At 41.9% G+C, this 23,283-nt stretch overlaps 2 protein-coding genes across 3 annotated transcripts in view; both read right to left on the minus strand.

Moving 5' to 3' along the window:
* The window catches only part of CRHR2 (corticotropin releasing hormone receptor 2), a 176,087-nt gene that overhangs the window by 56,844 nt on the left and 95,960 nt on the right, over positions 1 to 23,283 (minus strand). For both annotated transcript variants that reach the window (XM_088653749.1, XM_088653750.1), the window contains one exon: positions 2,359 to 2,444. In XM_088653749.1, coding sequence (XP_088509875.1) covers positions 2,359 to 2,444 — 86 coding nt within the window. The remainder of the gene's footprint in view (positions 1 to 2,358; positions 2,445 to 23,283) is intronic.
* LOC148684313 (uncharacterized) lies at positions 16,550 to 19,242 on the minus strand. The gene has a single exon (XM_088653844.1). The coding sequence runs from the start codon at positions 17,884 to 17,886 to the stop codon at positions 16,777 to 16,779; it is 1,110 nt and encodes a 369-aa protein (XP_088509970.1). The 5' UTR covers positions 17,887 to 19,242; the 3' UTR covers positions 16,550 to 16,776.

The following is a 23,283-nucleotide window of genomic DNA, read 5'->3' on the forward strand; positions in this document are numbered from 1 at the left end:
AATCACCTCACATAGCTTGGCCAACTGAAAGATTGCATCGCGTTATACCAGTGTTTCTTAAACTCGGGTCTCCAGCTGTTTCTGGACTCCAACTTCCATCATCCTTGACCACTGGTCCCCCTCCCAAAGTGTCCTGGGAGCTGTAGTCTGTCAAGGGTTGCTGAGAGTTGTCAATCCCTCTTCACAGGGAACTGTAGCTCTGTGAGGGGAATGGGGATCTCCAAACAACTCTCCACACCCTTCCTTAGCAAACTACAGTTCCCAGGATCCTTTGGGGGAGGGAAGCCATGATGGTTTAAAGTAGGTAGTATCATAGTGTATGGTGTGAATGTGGCTCTAGTCTGGCTCACCAGAGACTTCAACAGTTAATACTGTATTCATCCAGGGTGCCAACTTGAATAAAATGGTTTTTTTGGGGGGGCAGGTAAGTCATGCCCCACAACAAGATGAGGCATGCACATAACATTTGAACAGCAATCCCCATTAATTTTGGAGGGGGTCCTCAAATATTTTATTGGGGGGAGCTGAAGGGACCTTGACCCCTAGGAGTCGGCTCCTATGTATTCAGCCCAGTTTGGAGAGGAAGGTGGGGGAACCCCCCCCTGCTCTTTTAGCATTTTGAAATGGGCTGGTTGCATCTGGTCAGCCTAGAAAATAATATATTCCATCCATGGAGATTAAAAAATGAATAACAACAAGCGGCAGGAAAAAGGTCATTGGAAGCAGGCTAAATCAGAGCTTTAATCAAAACTGGAATTACGAGGAAGTATTTGGTCATAAACCCAGCCTCCCTCCCTGCCTCTCTTTCTCATTTGAGATCTGAGCAGGCACTTGGGAATATTCCTCTGCTTTGATATTTATAAAGCACTTTGGCAAACCAATGAGGAACTACCAGACAAATATCTTAATGCCTTTCAAGCACCGAGGGGGACTTCTGGGAATGTTTCTGCTCCTGACTGCTGGAGAGAACCTTCAGTGCTCCCATGACAGAAAGTATTGAATATAAACTGATCAGATATGACTAGCCCTGTGAAGGGAAGCTATTTGGGCATAGCTCCCCCATGTTCCCCCCCCCCCTGATGCCAAGAGTGGCAGAAAGTCGTGTGAGGGGTGTTAAGTCTAACTGTTTAATTGTACACTGAAATGGAAATAACTCTGTATATGCTCTCTATGCGTCTTGCTAAGGGTTTGAAGTTGGAAATTTCCATTGAGCTAAACTAGAGAGCTCTCTGAGCATCTAATGGGGTGCTAATAAACTTAGGGTGTTCTTCTGCTCTGCTCGCTTATGTGATGTTTAACTTTAGATCATGTGAGTGGTTATTCAGTCACAAATCTCCATCTTGAAGGGAGCTGTCTTTCTCCGAAAACCACAGAGAACAAAGGATGCAATAATGGTCTCTCTTCAGGAGAACATAGGCTTAGGCTAGAATGCAGGCTAGGAAAGAGACAGAGGTTTGTTTTTAGCCTTGATCATAGCTATGTTATGTTTTTAAGAAGCTAAACCTATGCTTTGACAAGTGTATGATTTATACAACTATTTGGATGTATCATTGATTGTTTTGTGTCTGTTTTTGGAACAAGTTTTGTGAGTAAAGCTTTTGAATCAATAGTAGTAGTAGTAGTAGTAGTAGTAGTAATATCAGTAGTAAAAGGTAAAGGGACCCCTGACCATTAGGTCCATTTGTGACCGACTCTGGGGTTGCGGCGCTCATATCGCGTTATTGGCCGAGGGAGCCGGCGTACAGCTTCACTAGTTCTTATTTATGAGTCTGGACAATTTTTATCCCAAGAGGAGTTAGTTTTTATTCATCATGCTTCAAGCTGTGCAATATGAACATTTGTGATAAGGGGTGGGGAGAAAAATCTGTGTTAGAAAATCAAAGTAACCCTTGAAGGGAGCTGACTGAGATTCTTCATTGAGCTCTTGCTACTGTCCGCTTGATAGACCAGAATATCTGGAGGGCTCCAGGCTGGAGAAGCCATCGTCACCGTCACCAGTGGAGGCTGGTCCATTAAGACAAATAAAAAGGACACCTTCACAGCCCTACCTGGGAATTGAACCTGGGACCTTCTGAGTGCAGAACTGATGCTCTATGTCACTGAGCTACGGCCACAAAGAGGGAGAGTGTATTCCATACTGTGAGCAGGAGGGGTCATTGTACTTGCAAGGAAGAGAAGCATAGTGATACCTTCAGGTGGCTTCAGAGTGGAGACCACCAATGTTTCCAAGGTATGAAATTGCCCCTGAGGCGTTGCAAAGGGGGAACCCAAGTTGGAGAGGACAGGGAGCTTGCCGGTTTTTCAAAAACTGACAAGCTTCATGCAACAAGAATGTGGAAAGCTCAGAGAGATACAGACCTCTTCAACCAGAATCGGCTCGCACTGGGAGTAGTTGGCCTTGGAGGCCCAGGTCCCGTTCCCCATGCATTCTCGGTAAACATTTCCTGACAGGAAGAACCAGAAATGAAATCAGATTAAGGAAAGTAATTGGATTTCAACAACAAACAATGACATTATTATTATTATTATTATTAGTAGTAGTAGTAGTAGTGGGGACGCGGGTGGCGCTGTGGGTTAAACCACAGAGCCTAGGGCTTGCCGATCAGAAGGTCGGCAGTTTGAATCCTCGCAACGGGGTGAGCTCCCGTTTTTCAGTCCCAGCTCCTGCCAACCTAGCAATTTGAAAGCACGTCAAAGTGCAAGTAGATAAATAGGCTCCAGCGGGAAGGTAAAAGGCGTTTCCGTGTGCTGCTCTGGTTTGCCAGAAGCGGATTTGTCCAACCCTACGCCAAAGGATAAATGGACATAAATCTGACATCAGGAATCACAAGACAGAGAAACCAGTAGGAGAACACTTCAATCTCCTAGGACATTCTATACAAGATCTCAAATCAGCTGTCCTATTACAGAAAAATTTCAGAAACAGACTGGAAAGAGAAGTTGCTGAATTGCAACTCATTACCAAGCTTAAAACCATGGAGAGACCTGTATGAACAGAGACATAGGATTCTTATCTCATTATACATGATCAAGCTTTCTTTAGCACCTCAGCCCTTGCTCCCCCCCCGCAAGACCAATTGCAGTCATTAACAGTCGTTAACAGTCATCAACAGGTTTACCACTCCTATCAACCCATCACCCATTCCCATCACCCCCCACCCTCTGACTATACATAAGGGTCTGGTGACTTCTGTTTCAGTGTATCTGAAGAAGTGTGCTTGCACACGAAAGCTCATACCTATGACAAACTTGGTTGGTCTCTAAGGTGCTACTGGAAGGATTTTTTATTTTTATTTTGACTGCATCAGACCAACACGGCTACCTACCTGTAACTTGTTAAAGTGTGTGAAAATAAATTTATAAATTGTGATAAAAAATAGAACAGACCCTTTGAGTTAAGATCTGTTTACAGGGGTTAAAAAAGGAGAAAGAAGGAGAAACTTAAAGTTCTGTTTAGCGAACTCACCATAAATCAGAACACACTCTCCTGCTCCCGACAGAGTTGTGCCATCATTAAAAAAAATAAAAACGAGAATCTTCCTTTCAAACATTGATCTGCCTTTGCTTTTGAACAAGCTGTACTGAATAACTGCGGTCATTTGGATAATGAAGGCAAGGGGGTGGGAGGTTATTGTTTTCTTCCGCTCACTGATATATTGAAGTTTCCCCCTGACTGATTTCTCTGAAAGCAAACTAATAGTATCAAGAGACGTTCAGCTAAATTGATTGCCAATTCCCTTGCTGACCTCCTCCCGTTGGGAATATCAGATCACCCACAGGAATCTGAATTCAGGGTTGAATGATTGCTTAACGGCACAGAAGTTGCTAACGCAGAAGTAGTCACAGTTGCAAACATGATGCAACGTGTCAAGAATCACAGAACCATAGAATCGTGGAGTTGGAAGCGACCCCCAGAGTCCTCTAGCCTAACCCTTGCAAGGTCCAGGGTCTTGCATTCTCGGGGAGGGAAGAATTTCAACTTGTGAACAGTCGGGCAGGGGCCAAACAGATATTGCTACTGAGCCTATTAACAGGCCATTTTCTGCCCTTCCTTCCAACTCCAACTGAGGAGTGGGGATGGAGTTGTCAAGCGCCATTTCCAAAGCGAAGTCGCCTGGTCCACACTTCCTGACTAAGGTGGCTTAGGCCCAAGCTATTTGAAAGACAGCATTCCCTCATATGAACCTGCCGGGATTTTGAGATCTTAGTGGGAGTCCCTTCTCTTGGTCCCACCACCCTCACAGGCAGGCTTGGTAGGAGCACGGGAGAGGGTCTTCTTGGTGGTGGCTCCCAGACTTTGGAACTCCCTCCCTAGAGAAGCTAGGCTGACTACCCCCTTGTTGTTCTAACAGGCTTTTGGGAACTGGCTGCTTTTAAGGAAAGGGCTGGTGCCATGCGGTTTTTATGGTATTTATTGGTATGGTATATAGACTCAAAGAAGCATAGAGTTGGAAGGGACCCCAAGGGTCATCTAGGAATCTCAACTAGATAGAGAAACAGGCAGGCAGATGAATAGATAGATTTAATCACTAGGGGGACGCAGGGGGACACATACCCCTAAACATGTTGTAAATCTTTGCACTTTTGTCCATTTACTGTATTTATTTTCCCCGATTTGAACTCTAAAATGGTGATTTTCTTCAGTCAAAATGTGAGTACCCCTAAACATTTTTTTAAAGAAAAAAGCACTGGTTTTAATTCTATCATTGTTTTTGATTATTGTTTTTTCTATGTTTTTGGCAGTTCTTATCTGTAGACTTTAAGTCCCTGTCAGGGAAAAAGGCGGATTAAAATAATAATAATAATAATAATAATAATAATAATAATAATAATAATGTGCTTTTTATGTGGGTACATTTCATAAGCACATAAGAAAGGTTTGCAGGATCAGGCCAAACACCCACCTAGTCCAGCATTGTGTGCTGACTATACTCTGCCTTCATAGTCCAACCTCCTGCAATCATACCACCCAACATTTCTCCAATGAAAATAGGGGTGTCATATTTAATAACAATAGTCATAGTCATAAATAATAATATTTATACTCCACCCCTCTGACTGGGTTGCCCCAGCCACTCTGGGTGGCTTCCAACATATATAAAAACTTAATAAAACATTAAACATTAAAAATCTTCCCTATACAGGGCTGCCTTCAGATGTCTTCTAAAGGTTGCAATGTTAAAATTATTATTATTGTGGAATAGGACGTCCTGATTTTCATCAGAGAAATGTTGGTGGGTATGCTTTCTTCTATTATCTATCAAAGGGCAATATATATTGGGGCAATAAAAAAAACAAAATCCACACAACATTGACCGGCAAAAACTGTATTTGTGTACAGGCATGGTCCTCACAATAAACGGATTTGTTGTTGTTGTTGTTGTTGACCGGCAAAAACAGTAAATGTTTTTCAGATGCTTTTGGACCAAGTTGATTCGGGTTCAATAATTCTTTGCCTTGTGATTCTGTGCACACCTTTTCTGCACTTAATGTCTGAATGACGCCTGGCATTTTCCAGCCTCCAGCTCTGCTCCCAAGTGATTAAATGGAGGATTTTGTCAAGATAGGGTTTAGCCGAAAATTCATTTTCTTCAGCTGAACACAGTCAGAAGCACTGCGTTAATATTGCTTTCTGGAATATTAGATTTGTTTGCTGACAGTTGTAAAAGATAGTTTTGACAGGAGTTCATACTGAATCATATTCTGGCACCAGGAATAGATTGGGAACCTCAAAATAAAGCACAACGGGAATTAAAACACACACACACACAATTATGAAAATTGCAAGGTGAAAAAAATTAAATCAAGTCAGTTGCCAGCATTATGTAAAACACCTCCTAGTGATAGGATCAATTTTTTTATCTAGGGATTTTTTAAAAAAAAATTCTTACAACCCAACTCGTTCAAATTATTTTCCAAGCCGGGGGGGGGGGGCAGGCAGAATCAAGGATCCATTTTCTAGCTGATGAATATATTCATGGTGAAGCCTCAGCCTCAGGAATCTCATTTTTATGGTGATTAGCTTAAATTCAGAGGAGAGGAAACTTCTTGAGCTACAGACAGATAGCACTTTCATTTTTCTCAGAGCGATGAAGGCGGTTCAAGAAAGACAGAGATCACCGATCGAGATTTTCCACTTCTGCCTCTGGCCAAGCAGGTCAGGCAAGTTTTCGTATCGTTTCGAAAACCTGCCAACCTTGCGTGTCCAGAGAGAGAACAATAGGGCAGCAGTCCATGTAGGATGCAGGTGGTGCTGTGGTCCAAACCACAGAGCCTAGGGCTTGCCGATCGGAAGGTCAGCGGTTTGAATCCCTGTGACGGGGTGAGCTCTTATTGCTCGGTCCCTGCTCCTGCCAACCTAGCAGTTCGAAAGCACGAAGTGCAAGTAGATAAATAGGTACTTTTCCGGCGGGAAGGTAAACAGCATTTCCGTGCACTGCTCTGGTTCGCCAGAAGCGGCTTAGTCATGCTGGCCACATGATTCGGAAGCCGTATGCCGGCTCCCTTGGCCAGTAAAGCGAGATGAGCGCCGCAACCCCAGAGTCGTCTGCGACTGGACTTGACAGTCAGGGGTCCTGTTTTTACAGTGGCTGACCAGATGTTTGTGGCAAGCTTGTAAGCAGGACTCAAGTGCCACAGGACCCTTGTGCAGGTAAATCCTGTCTCTGCTGAATTTTTGCCGCCTATCCTTATCTTAAAGGTAAATGTAAAGGTATACCTGACTGTTAGGTCCAGTCACGGACGACTCTGGGGTTGCGGCGCTCATCTCGCTTTACTGGCCAAGGGAGCCGGCACACAGCTTCCGGGTCATGTGGCCAGCATGACTAAGCCGCTTCTGGTGAACCAGAGCAGTGCACGGGAACGCCATTTATGTTCCCGCCAGAGCGGTACCTATTTATCTACTTGCACTTTGTGCTTTCGAACTGCTAGGTTGGCAGGAGCAGGGACCGAACAACGGAAGCTCACCCCGTCGTGGGGATTCGAACCGTCGACCTTCTGATCGGCAAGCCCTAGGCTCTGTGATTTACCCCACAGCGCCACCCGCGTCCCATATCCTTATCTTAAGCTAGCAAAATTCCAGACAGAAAGCAAATAGACTACCATTTGCAGGAAATAAAAAGATGGTGAGAATGCTCTTGTGCTGGAGTCGTGCTCAGGGCCAGATTTAGGTTTGATGAGGCCCTAAGCTCCTGAAGGTAATGGGGCCCTTTAGAGGTTCAGCTGTCTTTTGTCAACAACAAATTGTTGCTGTTTTTTGTGTTGAATATATGCTATACGGTAATTTATGGACCTAATAGGTATCTCAAGCCATTTGCACTTGTTGCCATGCAACCAGTCCATGCAGAATGTAGGCACCCTGTATATAGAAATGAGCAACCCAGTGATATTTTAGGGAGCAGGCTAGCAGGTGGGGCCCATGACTTACATCCTAGGAGCCTACACAACACAAAACACTGTTGCTGTATGTAGGTTTTATTTTATTTTTTTAACTTATATTTTGGAAATGTACACCCAGGGTTTTTTTCCTTTATATTTTTTTGGCCCCCCTAAGAGAGTGGGACCCTATGCTATAGCTTGTTTAGCTTTCACGTAAATCCGGGCACTGGTCGTGCTTGTAGATTTCCTACAGGATTCAGGTTGGCCACTGTGACCACGTGTCAGGGGGCTGTCAGGCCAGCCCAAGTCATCCACAGGGCAGGGAAGCACAGGAGGCACAGAACATGGCTAGCTTTTTATTAACAGAAAAGGACAACACAGCAGAGTCTGGTATGTCTTAATTCAGCAGAGATGTCGCTGAAACTGACCACTGGCACTGCCATTCCCCCTCTAGCCTCTCACTCTGTATCACTCCCAAGAAGACGAAGGCTGCGTTGAGAGGGTGGACTCTGGACCTGCCCACCCTATTGCTCAGCAGCGTGCAGGACTCTCCCTGATCAAGGTATCAGAGGGGAAGGTGTGCCTGCAGGACTGGGACTGTCTTGCCGCTGAGTAGCAGGGGCAACCTCTGAATCCTCTCGACCTGAGTTTGTGCTCACACTGCGAATCTCAGCCTCTAGCCCTGTCCTGGAAGGCCCTCCGTCTGCTGACCCTCCTTAATGGCTCAACTCCCCTGCTTCTAGCACCTCCCAGTTTGTCCCTTCCCCAGACTGCTCCCCAGTGTCCCACCACCATGATCCAAGGTCCAAATCATCACCTGTGTCATCCCTGGGCAGGAAGCTCCCACCACTCTTCCACATCCAGCCATGGGATGCTGGACTAGATGGGCCATTGGCCTGATCCAGCCAGGGATCTATGTGTTTGTTGTTGGCAGAGCCCAGTGGAAAACCCCGCTATGGGGTGTTTTGAGAGCAGGGCGGGGAAGGACATGGCACAAGGATCAGACTGGAGTTTCCTCCTTCCCCACTCTCCATCATAGCCGCCGCGAGTGTTTGGGCTGCAGATGCACTGGTGGTTCTGCTGCTCTGCTAACGCAGTCTGTGGATTGCACCATTAAGGTCCAATTCACCCATTACGTCAACGAGTTCCTACTGGAGTTCCCAAAGACTGAACTCGCCCATCACTCAAACGTTTCCGGACAGTGGGGCAGGTCTACTATGAAACTAATGAAGCTTAAGATCCTAATTCCAGAGGATCCCAGAAGTGACTTCAGTTCACATTGCTTGAACATTTTAGGTAAAGGAGACCCAATTTGAGTTGCATGGCTCGCATTGATCAGTTTTTTGTTGTATATACAGTAGTACCTTGGTTTTTGAACAGCTTTGTTCTCGAACAACTTGGAATCCGAATGCTGCAAACATGGTAGTAAGTGTTCCGGTTTGCGAACTTTTTTTGGAAGTCGAATGTGCATGTTTTGAGTGCCACACTTCCTTCTTGAGTGCCAAACTTCCTTCTTGAGTGCCACACTTCCAATTTGAGTGCCACACTTCCGTTCTGGGTGCTACACTGAGGTCTGTCTGTTTTTGCTATTTGTTGTTGTTGTTTAGTCGTTTAGTCGTGTCCGACTCTTCGTGACCCCATGGACCATAGCACGCCAGGCACTCCTGTCTTGCACTGCCTCCCGCAATTTGGTCAAACTCATGTTCGTAGCTTCGAGAACACTGTCCAACCATCTTGTCCTCTGTCATCCCCTTCTCCTAGTGCCCTCAATCTTTCCCAACATCAGGGTCTTTTCCAAGGATTCTTCTCTTCTCTTCTTTTGCTATTTATTTTGTGTTTTTTCCTGGCTTTTTGTTTTGTGACCGTGTGGAACCCAGTTCAGCTACAGATTGATTGATTGTGTGAATGCCGAAATGGATAAAAGCTGCAAAGCCAAGAGAACCTTTAAGAGAACAACAATAGAGGTAAGGAAGCAAATTATTTCTAAGCATGAAAGTGGTGTCCATGTAAGTAATCTGGCAAGTGGTCTGTTTTAGGGGTTGTTTTTAAAAGTCTGGAATGGATTCATCCATTTTGTATTACTTTCTATGGAAAAGCACACCTTGGTTTTGGAACGCTTTGGTTTCGGAACGGACATCCGGAATGGATTAAGTTTGAGAAGAAGAAGAAGAAGAAGAAGAGGAGGAGGAGGAGTAGTAGTAGTTTGGATTTGATATCCCGCTTTATCACTACCCGAAGGAGTCTCAAAGCAGCTAACATTCTCCTTTCCCTTCCTCCCCCACAACAAACTCTCTGTGAGGTGAGTACCACTGTATTTCAACAAAGTTTGAGAGTCAGTAGCACAGATGTCAATGTGTGGTGACCTGTTGTGGACCAAGCCCATTGGAGAAGATAACAGTGGTTATCCAAAACTCATTGCTGGTTGTGAAAGGGGCCCCTATAACACTTCAAGCTTCAGGGCCTCCAAAACATATGTCCGCTGCTGCTTCGAGTTAAGGACCTCCAAGCAAAGAGGCATGCCAGGTTTGGAATGGCTGCAAGTGATTTTATCTGCACAGCATTGAAGACAATGCATTGTGGGGGCTCTGGGATGCTGCTTTGAACCTGTTGTTGGAGGTGAATTCTTGCCACCCACCCTCCATCCTCACTAGTGAAATTCCCCCGAGAGATGGAAAGCCAACAGATGGAGCAACTCTGGCCCAATTGTCTGTGGCCACACCTAGATGGTCAGTGCTGATTTCAACACCATCTCAGGGATATATTCAGAGAGCGATGCAAATCCAGAACTGTGTACTTTAAAATGACATCGGCGTATCTTGCAATTCAGCCCCTGAGGAATAATCTAATTATGATCGGGTGAGGCGAGGGTGCGGGGTACATGCCAATTATTTTTTATTTTTTGACAAGGGTTACATATCCAGCCACCTCAATTAAGATGAAAAATGTAATCCACCTTCAACCATGCATGACAGCGAGCCTGTGTAAAGATAGCAGTGATAGATTGGCCGAGTTGATAACATTTGCCTCGGGAACAAATGCCGGCAATTAAAAGTGTGCTTTTCCAGCTTAAGGGCAGGTGGTTGGTTGACCCCAAGGCAACTACTTATAGAAAGATGTTGTTGTGATTGCAAATTGCCTGGACTTGAAACAGATTTGGCTTCCTAACCGCCAGGAAAACTACGAGTACTTTTCGCACAGCACATATTTACGCCGGAGCTAGGTTGCTCTGTGGGGCAGACTCCTTTCAACAAGGAACACCTTTGTTGAAAGGACTGCACCAGCTGCCGAGTTCAATGTCTTCAGAGATTCAGGACAAACAAGAGAAAGTACTTCACCAGCACACAGCTGAAAGATGGAATTCACTTTCAGAAGACACAGCGAGTGTCGCCATCTTGGATGGCTCTAGCAGAGGATTGGACAAAACCAATGGTTAGTATGTTGGACCAGGACCTGGGAGACCAGGGTTCAAATCTCTACTTGGCTGTGAAGAACACCTGGTGGCCTGGGGCCAGTCACTGTCCCTCAGCCTAACTCACCTCACAGGGTTGTTGTGGTGATAAAATGGGAAGGGGGGGGAGAGAATCTTGTACACCTACCTTGGAGGTGAGGTGGGGTTATAAATGCATAGCCCCCAACATTTCTCCGATTAAAAGAGGGACGTCCTAAGGAAAAGTGGGACATTCTGGGATCAAATCAGAAACCAAGATGGCTTCTGTAAATCCAGGAGTGTCCCTGGGAAATAGGGGCACTTGGAGGGTCTGTAAAATGCAATACAGTCGTACCTCGGTTTAAGTACGCTTCGGTTTGAGTACTTTCAGTTTAAGTACTCCGCGGACCCGTCTGGAACGGATTAATCCACTTTCCATTACTTTCAATGGGAAAGTTCGCTTCAGGTTAAGTACACTTCAGGTTGAGTACTCCGCGGACCCGTCTGGAACAGATTAATCCACTTTCCATTACTTTCAATGGGAAAGTTTGCTTCAGGTTAAGTACGCTTCGTTTAAGTACTCCGCGGACCGCCTGGAACGGATTAATCCACTTTCCATTACTTTCAATGGGAAAGTTCACTTCAGGTTAAGTACGCTTCAGGTTAAGTACGGTCTTCTGGAACCAATTGTGTACTTAAACCGAGGTACCACTGTAAATAAGTAAAGCTTCCACTGTAAATAAATAAAGCTTCCCATGGCTGTTAGTTAAGATGGCTATAATCTATTACCACTGTCAGAAGCAGAATTGTCTGACTACCACTTGTTAGGAATTACAAGTGGGGACACTGCTGTTGCATTCAGGTTCCAACTTGTGGGGTTCCCACCCGTTGGCCAATGTGAGGACAGGCTGCTGGACTAGACAGGCCTTTGTGGTGGTCCAGCAGGGTCCTCCTTGTCTTTCCTTTTACAAAAGCTTAAATAACTCAGGACTAGGTCACTTTAGAGGTTGCCTTACCCCAGTGATGCCCACCTGGTCCCTGAGCTCAGTTGATGAGGCCTTGCTGGTGCTGCCAGACCATTCAGCGGTTCCTGACAACAAGGCCTTGACAACATGGCTGCACCAGCATCATGGAAATCCATCTCCTTGGCAATGAGACAGGCAGCTGCATTTCTGTGCTGTAGATGCCTCCTGAGGACCTTCCTTTTTACACAGGTCCACTCTAGCTGATTTGTTGGTTTAAGATTAGTTTGCAGCCGATAAAACAAGACTGAAGGACTGTAATTCTTATTGAAAAATAATATATATAATAATAATAATATTGGAGAAAACTGGATATTGAAACCTGCTTAACCTAAATCATATATCCCAGTTTTACAGCGGCCCTTTAAAGTACGCTTCAGGCAGAGTATACACAGTCAGAAGTTGACCTGGCTAAGAAAACACCACCAAGAGCGTAGGGTATTATCTCCCTTATATGAAACCCCTTACTAGCTGCACACTTGTAAAAGTATGCAGATGAAAATACAAACGGTTGGGTTTCTTTAACTGAAAAACAAACTGAATCTATTTTTTTTTTTTTAAATAATAGATAATTAAACTTTATTGAAATTTAAAAACATTTACAAATGATAACGAAAGAACAATAACAAATAATAACAAATAACAAATAAATAAATATAATCATAATCTTAATCAACAAACAGAATTCAAGAAAAAATAAAAAAGCTGATAAATAATACAAACTTAATCTTGAATGAACTTAAGGAAACCAAACTTTAACATAAATTTGATAACAAAATCATAAATTATAAATAAATCCTTAAAATAAAAAGCATTCCCTTTTCTTTCCTCCGATACCCCCTCCCCCTTCCCCCCTCTAAAAGCTGACTTCCAGTTCCCCCTTAGCTCTGGTCTTTTGCTTTTCCTTATATTCCTTATACGTACCTTTTCTCCTATCTTTTCCTCTTGTTCTTATCCTGTGTCTTTTATATATCCGCTAGAAGAGTGGTTCTTTCTATTAATTTTTTCTGGTATTGTTTAAATAGATTCCAATCTTTTACTAATCTTTCTTCTTTCACTCCTTTTGCTCTCTCGGCCCTAATTGTCAAATTTTGATAATTTATCAATTTTTCCAGCCATTCTTCTTTTGTCGGTATTATTTTACTTTTCCAATTCTTTGCGATTAATGTTCTGCTGGCGACTGTTGCATGCATTATTAATACTTTATCCTTTATTTTTACTTCATCACTTATTATCCCTAACAGGAACATCTCTGGATCTTTTTTGAAGGGGTATTTTAGAATTTTTTTTAATTCATTATATATTTCATCCCAAAATTTTCTAATTTTTTTACATTTCCACCATATATGTAATTGGTTTCCAGGTTCTTCTTGGCACCGCCAACAAATATTGCTTATACCTTTATACATTTTGGATAATTTAGAAGGCGTCAAATACCACCTGTATTGCATTTTGTAAAAATTTTCTTTCAAATCATAATTTGTCACTAATCTTAAATCCCGCTTCCATAAATTTTCCCATTTTTCTATTGTTATTACTTTCCCAAAATCTTGTGCCCATCTGATCATCGTTTCTTTTGTTAATTCATCTTTTGTTTCCCATTCTAGAATCAATTGATATAAATTTTTTATATATTTTCCTTTTCCTCCTAATATAATTTTCCCAAATTTTGACATTTCATTTTCGAATCCTAATTTGCAATCCAATTGGTATCTTTGCCTTATCTGGTAATATTGTAGCCACACATTGCAATGATTTTTTATTTTCTCATAATCTTTTAAACTCCATTTTCCATCTTTCTTTTCCAAAATCTCCTCATATGTCGGCCATTTTGTTTTCATATTAATTTTTCTTACGGCTTCAATTTCGAATGGCGACGTCCACCATGGTGTTTTGGGTTCTAAAATTTTGTGGTATTTTTTCCAAATTTTATATATTGACTTTCTAATTATATTTTCCATGAAGCAATTATGATTTTCCATTTTTTCTTTCATTAGGTATTTATGCCATCCGAATCCGAGTCCCACTCCCTCTAAATCTAACACCAAATTGTTTTTTAATTCTATCCAATCTTTTGCCCAGACCAATCCTGCCGCATCGTGATATATTTCCAAATTTGGTAAACCTAATCCCCCTCTTTCTTTTGCATCTGTTAAAATTTTATACTTTATTCTGGGTTTTTTTCCGTCCCACACAAATTTTGTTATTTCTTTTCGCCACTCGTTGAAACAATTTACCCGCCCCCCTAAAATCGGCAAATTTTGAAACAAAAACATTAACTTGGGTAATACAATCATTTTTATAACTGAAATTCTTCCCAAAATTGAGAGTTTTAATTTTGTCCACATCCCTAATTTTTGTTTTACTTCTTTCCAGATTCTTTCGTAATTCTCTTGGTACAAATCAATATTTTTTGGCGTCATTTGTATCCCTAGATACTTTATTTTTTTCATTATTTCAATTCCTGTTAACTCCTGTAACCTTATTTTGTCTTCCTCTTCCAGATTTTTTACCAGCATTCCGCTTTTTTTATAATTTATTTTGAATCCTGCCAATTTTCCGAATTCATCTATTTTCTTAATTGCCTTTGGAATGCACTCTAACGGGTTCTCGGTCGTTATTATTAGGTCATCGGCAAAGGCTCGCGCCTTATATCTGTTTTTCCCAACTTTGATCCCCTCAATTTCATTGTCCTCTCTTATATTTTTCATTAAAGTTTCTAATATTATTATGAATAATAAGGGGGACAGTGGGCATCCCTGTCTGGTCCCTTTATATATTTCTATCTTTCCTGTCAATTTTCCATTAATCACAATTCTTGCAATTTGTTTTTTATATATAATTCCAATTGCTTTGGTTAATTTGTCCCCTAATTCTAATTCCTGCAATACCTTCTCCAAAAAACACCATGAAACATTATCGAATGCCTTCTCTGCATCTATCGATAGGATTCCGCCCTCTTTACTTCTATCACTCTCCAAATATTCTAAAATATTAATTACGTTTCTAATATTATCTCTTATTTGTCTCCCTTTAATGAATCCCGCCTGATTTTCATGTATCATTTCACCTAAAATTAAATTTAGTCTTTTAGCCAATACTCCCGCATAAATTTTGTAATCGCAATTTAATAATGATATGGGCCTATAATTATTTGGTAATTCTAAATTCAAATTTGGTTTTGGAAGCAATGTTATTGTTGCTTCCCTCCAGCTTTCTGGGATATTTCCCTTATTTGGTAATTCATTCATTAATTGTTTTAAGGGGGTTATTATAATTTCTTCTAACTCTTTATAATATTCTAATGGAATGCCATCTGGCCCTGGTGATTTCCCTTTTTTCATTTTTTGTATCACTTCCTTAATTTCCTTTTCTGTAAATGGTTCATTTAGCAAATTTATTTTTTCTTGGGGAATTTTTGGGAGTCTGTATTTTCTTATATACTCGGTGGCATCCTGTTCATTTATTTCCTCTTTTTGATAAAGATTGGTGTAATACTTTTCAAATATTTTTCTTATTTCTTGTGGCTTTTCAATGATTTTATTTTCTACTCTTATTCTATTTATTAATTTTTCATCCCTTCTTTTCTTAAGTTGCCAAGCCAGAAGCTTTCCTGGTTTGTTGGCCCATTCAAAGTTCCTGTATTTCCATAGTTCTACATGTCTATTTACTTCTTCTTCTAGCAATTTTTCATACTCTGACCGCAAGATCTGTATCTCTTGGTTTACTTCTTTCTTTCCAGTTCTATATAATATCTTCTCCTTTCTTTTAATTTCCTCCATTAATTTTGATTTTTTTTCTTCTCTTTTTATTCTGTCTAATTTATTTTGTTTTATAAAATACCCCCTCACTACCGCTTTCCCAGCCTCCCACACTGTACCTAAATCCACTTCCCCATTACAATTAATTTCAAAATATTCTTTCATTAATTCCTTGGCTCCCTGGACAACTTTCTCATTCCTTAGTAGGAATACATTTAATCTCCATCTTTTATTAATTACTTTTTCTTGTTCTTCCAGTATTGTTACCACTGGGTTATGGTCTGATATTGTTTTTGCTTGGATTTCCACTTTCCCCAATCTTATAGTTAAATTTTTGCTTATCCAAATCGCATCAATTCTACTGGCCGAATTATGAATTGCCGAATAATATGTAAACTCCTTTTTTATTGGATATTTGTATCTCCATGCATCCACTAATTGTAGATTCTCCACCATTTCGGCAAAATTTTTTGGTAATTTGTTTTCTCTTTTTTTAATCTTATTTGTTGATTTGTCTAATTCTGGGTTCACTATTCCATTGAAATCCCCCATTAATACTATATGCTTATCCATATGTTCCCATAATTTCTCTTCCATTGTTTCAAAAAAATTAATTTTGCTCCCATTTGGCGCATATAACCCAACTATCAGCCACTTTTCCCCCTCTACCAATATTTCTACCATTATTATCCTTCCCTCTTTATCTTTCCATACTATTTTGGGTTCCCACTTTCCTTTTATATATAATACCACCCCTCTTTTCTTTTTTACATCGGTCGAAATGAATTCCTTCCCCAAACTTGGATTTACCAAGACCCTTTCATGTTTTTTGTTTACATGTGTCTCTTGTAGACAGGCTATATCACAATTTAATTTCTTCAATATATGTCCCACTTTATTCCTTTTCTTTTTATCATTTAAGCCATTTATGTTCCATGAAAATAATTTTAATTTCATTCTGCTTCAATTTATTACACTTTATTAAGGAAATAAAAGATTGGAGAATCAATATAATTAATATAAAATTCCTTTTGGTTATATAAAAAATAAAGTAATGTAAAGTATTTAGCAAAAAGAAGGTTCATTTTCGGGAGATACAATTCAAATTCATCCTCTGGAGATCATAGAAAGAAAGGAAAGAATACCCCTCTATTACATTACTACTTTTTCCCTTCTTTAATTTTAACCTTCATTCTATCTCCCCCTGTTCCTTGGCCCCCTCTTCTTCTACGCCTTCCTCCCCTTCCCCGTTGTCCTCATCTTCATCTTCCTCTTCTCCTGAGCTGGACTGGATGTTTTCTTCCTCTTTTCTTCTCTGCTCTTCTTCCTCAATCTGTCTTGCTCTGTCCCCCCCTAGTTCTTGCCAGTACTTCCTCCAAAAGATATCTGCCTCCCCCACGTTCTCAAATTTTCTCCTTCTTCCCTTGTAGAAAAAAGATAATCCTTCTGGGTACTCCCATCGGAAGATTATTTTCTTCGCTTTCAGGTGTTTTGTTAAGAATTGGTATTTCTGTCTCTTTTGTATTAAACGTGGTGGGATCTCTTTCAGTATTACAGTCTCTGTACCTTCCATTCTTAATTTTTTCTTTCCTTTTGTTTGCAAGATCTTCTCTACTAGCCAGCTCGATTTAAATGTGACAAGGCAGTCCATGGGCCAATTATTTGCTCTTGCTTTCTGCGAGTTTACTCTAAATGCTTTTTCAATTTGTTTTTCAATTCCTGCTTCGTCCAATCCTAGCCATTTTGCTATTTCTGCGGCAATCCTTTTTTCGGTGTTCTCATTTTCCATTTCCGGAATATTCCTAAATCTTAATGTCTTTTCCCTTAACTTCATTTGCATCATGGCCAACGCATCCATTTGTGCCTCTTGTATCATCATTTGTTTTTCCATGTCTTTTTTTGCTTTTTCTATTTCTTTCTTATTGTCTTTTTTTTCTTTGGTCATTTTCTTTATTGTGTTTTCCATTTCTTGTATTCTCAATTTTAGTTCTTCTATTACTCTTGTTGTTTCCAAACTCTTCTCATCAAGTTCCTTCATGTGGCACTTTATTTCTTCTTTGTCTTTTATATCACAGTCAGCTTTTTCTTCCAGCTTTTCTACTTTATCCTCTAATGTTTTGACTCTGTCACTCATCTCTTTCTTAATTTCGGCGAGATCTTTTTTCACTTCTCCCATGTCTTCCTTCAGACTCCAAATCAATTCTTTCAAATCCATTTCGTGATCCGCCATTGAGGTCCGTCTTTGTTGGGAGCTTCCTGTTGCACCAATAGTTTTTTTCATTTTAGAGTCATTTGGCATTTTGTTTGTTTTTGATAGACAGAAAAATAGATTTGGAGCTGCACTTCTTATTTTTAGCCACACGGTGGCGCTTCTTTAGGCTTATTTAAATAATGTTATTATTATTCCTCCAGCCGCTAGGTGGCGCTCCCGCCTCCCTTCTTTCCTTGAAGTCCTTTTCCTTCTTTACCTCTCCTTGCTTTATATGGCGTTGCTATTATTCCTCCGGCCGCTAGGTGGCGCACCCGCCTTCTTTCTTTCCTTAGGGTCCTTTTCTTTCTTTACCTCTCCTTGCTCCACTTTCTCCCTCACTTCCGCCTTCTTTGCTCAGCTACTTTGCACAGTCATTGTATGTTTTAATCAGACGCCATTTTTTTACTTTTTTTTCCCTTCGCTATTTCTATCCACTTTTGCTTTTACAGTTCACCAGCGTCTCACTTTTATAGTTTCTAAGGTTTTTCTCTGTCTCCTCCTTTCGCAGTACTAATCAAGCGGCTTTCCCTGGGTTAAACGTTTGGCTGACACAGTCCTTCATGGTACGTATTTTCCCTCCCAGTGCACGGGCAAACTTCTCTGAAAAATTCTCCTTATCTTTCGCTTCTTACGGGTTAATTTCTTACTTCTCCGGCAGCGTTTCTGACTTGTTTTAAAACGGCTTTCTTTGATCGTATTCGCCCCCCCTTCGCTTATATCCGCGTTACTTTAGCCGCCTCCTCCTTCCTCCTTTAAATTTTAAGTTCTCTTTTTCCAAGGGAGGGGTGTATCCACGTTCCCCTTTTAGTTAACTCCTCGCTCCGGTACAAATTCAAGCTGAAGTAAAAAGAGATTTTACCGTCTTTTACTGCGTCGGTAGCACGGCTTTCTGCAGGATACTTGCTTTTGGCGTCTTAGTGCCCGGGACTCCCCCCCTCCTCAGCCCGAAGGCGAGGGATGCCAGGAGCTCTCTTAGGCACCGCCGACCTTCTCGGGGCTGAATCGCCTTCTGCCCCTTAATTTGGGAGGGCAGTTAGCCTTCTGCCACCCCCCTAGATCTCCTGCAGACACCCCGCGGCTCAGAGCCCTCACGGAGCGTGGCCGAACGCTGTTGCGGTAAAACCGGAAGTCTCAAAACAAACTGAATCTAAAGAGACTTTAAACTAAAGATAAATGCTTTCTCCCACATTCCAAACCTCCCTCAAACTCCCACAAAACTCCCATTAAACTACCCGAGAATTAACAGCAAACTAGCATTATAACTAAGCAACTCTTATACTAAGATTCAACTGGGAATCTCTTAAACTGAGAAGAACTGAGAGAGTGATCTACTTAGAGATGAATCAAACTGAAAGATCTAACTAAGAGATACAGAAGGCTTTCTGGCAGAGCCTTATATACAAAAAGCAGAGCCCACGCCTGTGAGCAATTAACAGAAACACCCGCACCTGTTTCTCTTAAACAGACAGTATTTACATTAGACCGGCTCTAAAGCATAGCTGCCAAGTTTTCACTTTTCTTGCGAGGAAGCCTATTCAGCATAAGGGAAAATCCCTGTAAAAAAGGGATAACTTGGCAGCTATGCTCTAAAGTAACTTGACTATTCAAAAAATCCAACAAATATATACGGCCAATGGCTGATGCAAATAAAGATTCATTCATTCCTTCATGTGTGTGTGTGTGTATTTAATAATGTACTTCAATAAATAAAAATTGTGTTTTTTTTACCAACTAGGGGGCTTCTAGAATCCTATAGTTCTGAGTGTGGTCCTTAAATACCTATGAATACATCACCTGTGAAGACCAGATCAATGCCCTCCAGAGGGCGTGCCATATTTTATTATTTATTATTTATTAGATTTATTATACCTCCCATCATCACAAGATCTCATGGCAGTTTGCAAGATATACTCTGTGCAGTGTGAAACTCAATGCATACCTGCAGCCACTTGTTCATATTGGGTTGGATGCAGGCTAAGTTAGTTGAATTTAGTCCCCGCTGAAATCAGTGGGACAGGCCGGTTATGACATAAGATAAGGCCCATTGATTTCAGTAGGAGTTCCATACAACCAACGCATGGTCTGAATCAAAACCATGGCATTTGATGTGAAAGTCTGGTGATCATCTCCTGCCTTGGTTGGGCTGCCTCAGCGTGACTCAGGCGTTGGAAGGGGGAAACGAAAAACTGTCAGAAAGAGCATTAGAGGATGTTGATATAAATGCCATCTCCAACTCCTCAAAAGATTCCATCAACGGTGTCTCTGAAATTTTTTACACATCACTTGGGAAGACAGGCGAACTAATGCCAGTGGACTGGAAGAAGCAAAGATCACCAGTGTTGAAGCAATGATTCTTCAACATCAGCTTCATTGGACTGGTCATGTTGTGTGGGTGCCTGATTATTGTCTTCCAAAGCAACTACTCTATTCTGAACTTAAAAATGGAAAGTGTAATTCTGGTGGTCAACAAAAGAGGTTTAAGACTCTCTCAAGGCAAATCTAAAGAAATGTAGTATAAACACTGACAACTGGGAAACACTGGCCTATGAGTGCTCCAATTGGAGAACAGCCTTTACCAAAGGTGTCATGGGCTTTGAAGACACTCGAACTCAGGACGCAAGGGAGAAACGTGCTAAGAGGCAGGTACATTTGGCAAATCCTCACCGTGATCAATTCCTGCCCGGAAACCTATGTCCCCACTGTGGAAGGACATGTGGATCCAGAATTGGCCTCCACAGTCACTTATGGACTCACTGTTAAAACCGTGTTCATGCAAGACAAACCTACTCATCTATGAGTGACCGCCAAAGGAGAAGAAGCTACAGGTTCCAAGCAGAGAGGAAGTAGCTCAGTGGCAGAGCACGAGACTCTTAATCTCAGGGTCGTGGGTGATCACGAAAGAAGAAGAAGCTGGATTTTTTCTCTTGATCAAGCAAGATCTCGCAGTCTGCGTAATCGATGTACACCCTGATCTGGGAGATAATATTTGCTAAGGAGTGATTATTGTTGGGAATACACCAAATAGCTTTTCTGACGTTGGGTTCTGATCAAACATTTGAGGATAGGCCACATGTTCCGATATAGCAGGGCTTGGGAAGTGTTCCTTTCAGTGTGAGGGCCACATTCCAACGTCTAAATCCTTCTGGGGGCCACAGCCAGTGGTGGCAAGAGGCAAAGGTGGGCATAACAACCTATTTAACTCTTATTTCTGTTTTGTAGGCGGTATTCCAGCCACACAGAAGTTCCTGGATGTCCACGCCTCTCCGTCCAGGCCATCATAATTCAAGGACACATTCTGGCCAGGTTAAGATGCTCAAGGAGGGTGCAGAGCCACAACAAAGCCTAGGAATGCAAAATATCTCTTGCAGGGAAAGGGAAATTAATCATCAAGCAAGAAAAAGAAAAAAAGGAATCCACTTTGAAGACGAATGAAATCCTTTATGCAACACCTCCCTGAAACAACATTTCCATCTGCAGTGTTCATGCCTAATTTTCTTTCTAAAGATGAAAGTTATATTATAGATTCTGCGTCCCTGGCCTCCTTTGAAAAATCAAATTGCTGTGCCCATGTAGGACTGTGGGACTGGCTCTAATTGAAGAATGTTCACTTAGTGCTGGAAAGCAGAGGAAAGAAGAGGAAGAACTACGGGCTGCTGGAATTCAGATTGTTCAGTTGCATAGTAATCCACACCGTGTGTGTGGTCAGTGGGAGGCATTAATGAATAATATCAGAACTGCAAGGCTTTTGCATCAGGGAAAGGTCCCCAGGTTCCATCTCTCTGATGCTGTGTACACACAATAGATTCTCCTCCTTAAGGAACTCTGGCCTCAGAGAGTTTCAATTCTCAGCAAGTTTTAACAAACTCTGGAAGCCTAGGGATGCTCACACGAGATCCCGCAGGAACTCGGATGGTACCATGATTGTGGGATGTGACATGTAAGTAGCAGTCAAGTACAACATTCCTTGTTTTCCTAGAGTGGACATGCAGGGGAATGTTTGGTCCAACCAGTCAAAAACTTCCTGTTTCCTCCTGGCTGGGACATACTTCCTTTGCATGTGACTAGAGGTAGGCGTGACCTTACGTGTCCAGGTAACAAAAGGACAAGGCATGCAGCACTTTCTCTCTCTCTTTGACTTCCTCCATCGTTGGAGCAGCTTTTTAGCTAGAGATGCTGTGTTGGCTTCCAGCCAACAGAGGGCACTGGGATTATCCCCATATGGGGGATAGATCCCCCATATGGGATAGATCCACATGTAACAAAGTCGGCCTTCAGGGATCCAACTGTGAACTGAATGTGAGTAAACTTCTTTTATATACTTTATACACAAGATTGTGGCAGTGTTTTTTTTCTTTTAAGAGAGATATAAGGAATTTACCAGGAACCTAATAGTGAGAGGCTTACACAAGCCTGCAACCAGTTATCCACTGTGCATTTAAAAGGGGAATGTGAATGAACTTGCTAGTTAATAAACAATATATCCTATCCTGCCTCCCTGAACATTCCCACAATGATTTGTAGTTGTTTAGTCGTGTCCGACTCTTCGTGACCCCATAGACCATAGCACGCCAGGCACTCCTGTCTTGCACTGCCTCCCACAGTTTGGTCAAACTCATGTTCGTAGCTTCGAGAACACTGTCCAACCATCTCGTCCTCTGTCGTCCCCTTCTCCTAGTGCCCTCCATCTTTCCCAACGTCAGGGTCTTTTCCAGGGTGTCTCCTCTTCTCATGTGGTAGCCAAAGTATTGGAGCCTCAGCTTCACGATCTGTCCTTCCAGTGAGCGCTCAGGGCTGATTTCCTTCAGAATGGATAGGTTTGATCTTCTTGCAGTCCATGGGACTCTCAAGAGTCTCCTCCAGCACCATAATTCAAGGGCATAAATTCTTCGGCGATAGCATCCCAGAACTGGCACACAGAGCAGGCCTTGCCACAATGCCACCCCCCAGTAAGTCAGAGAGCTCAAAAACTCTTTCTACACTGGGAAACCCTTTAAGCTCTCCTCTCTGCCTTGCTTGCATTTAACACACACGGTTCCAACCAGCTGGCCTTCAACCACGCAAGATTGAAATAGCACAAGGTAAATGCATGTAATGTGATTGTACTGCATCTATCTGGAAAGTTCACTCCCTGCCAGAGCTTCACATCACTTCCCCAAAGCGCATGCCTTTTTTACCCAGCGCTGCAAGGGCTGCAGAGAGAGTGTCAAATGTTCGCCTCACACACGGCAGTATATTACCAAGGTCCGCTCCTGCCAATAGCATGAAATTAATGCACCAATCCATCAGTCTCTCTCTTTGCTTATTTTCTTGGTTGGGATCAATTTTGGTCAACGAAAGCAGATGTCATTAGTAAAGCAAGAAAGTGTGAGCGGCTACATTGATATATAAGTAAGTGCAAAAACAAAGCCAAACTTTTGTCCAAACTTCAGAAAGAAAGAAAGAAAG

Source organism: Zootoca vivipara, chromosome 11 (assembly GCF_965207765.1).
Source record: "Zootoca vivipara chromosome 11, rZooViv2.hap1.1, whole genome shotgun sequence".
Classification (NCBI taxonomy): domain Eukaryota; kingdom Metazoa; phylum Chordata; class Lepidosauria; order Squamata; family Lacertidae; genus Zootoca; species Zootoca vivipara.

Bases quoted from the DNA above. Each gene is read 5' to 3' on its own strand.
- LOC148684313 (XM_088653844.1), bottom strand. From the start codon at position 17,886: ATGCCAAATGACTCTAAAATGAAAAAAACTATTGGTGCAACAGGAAGC.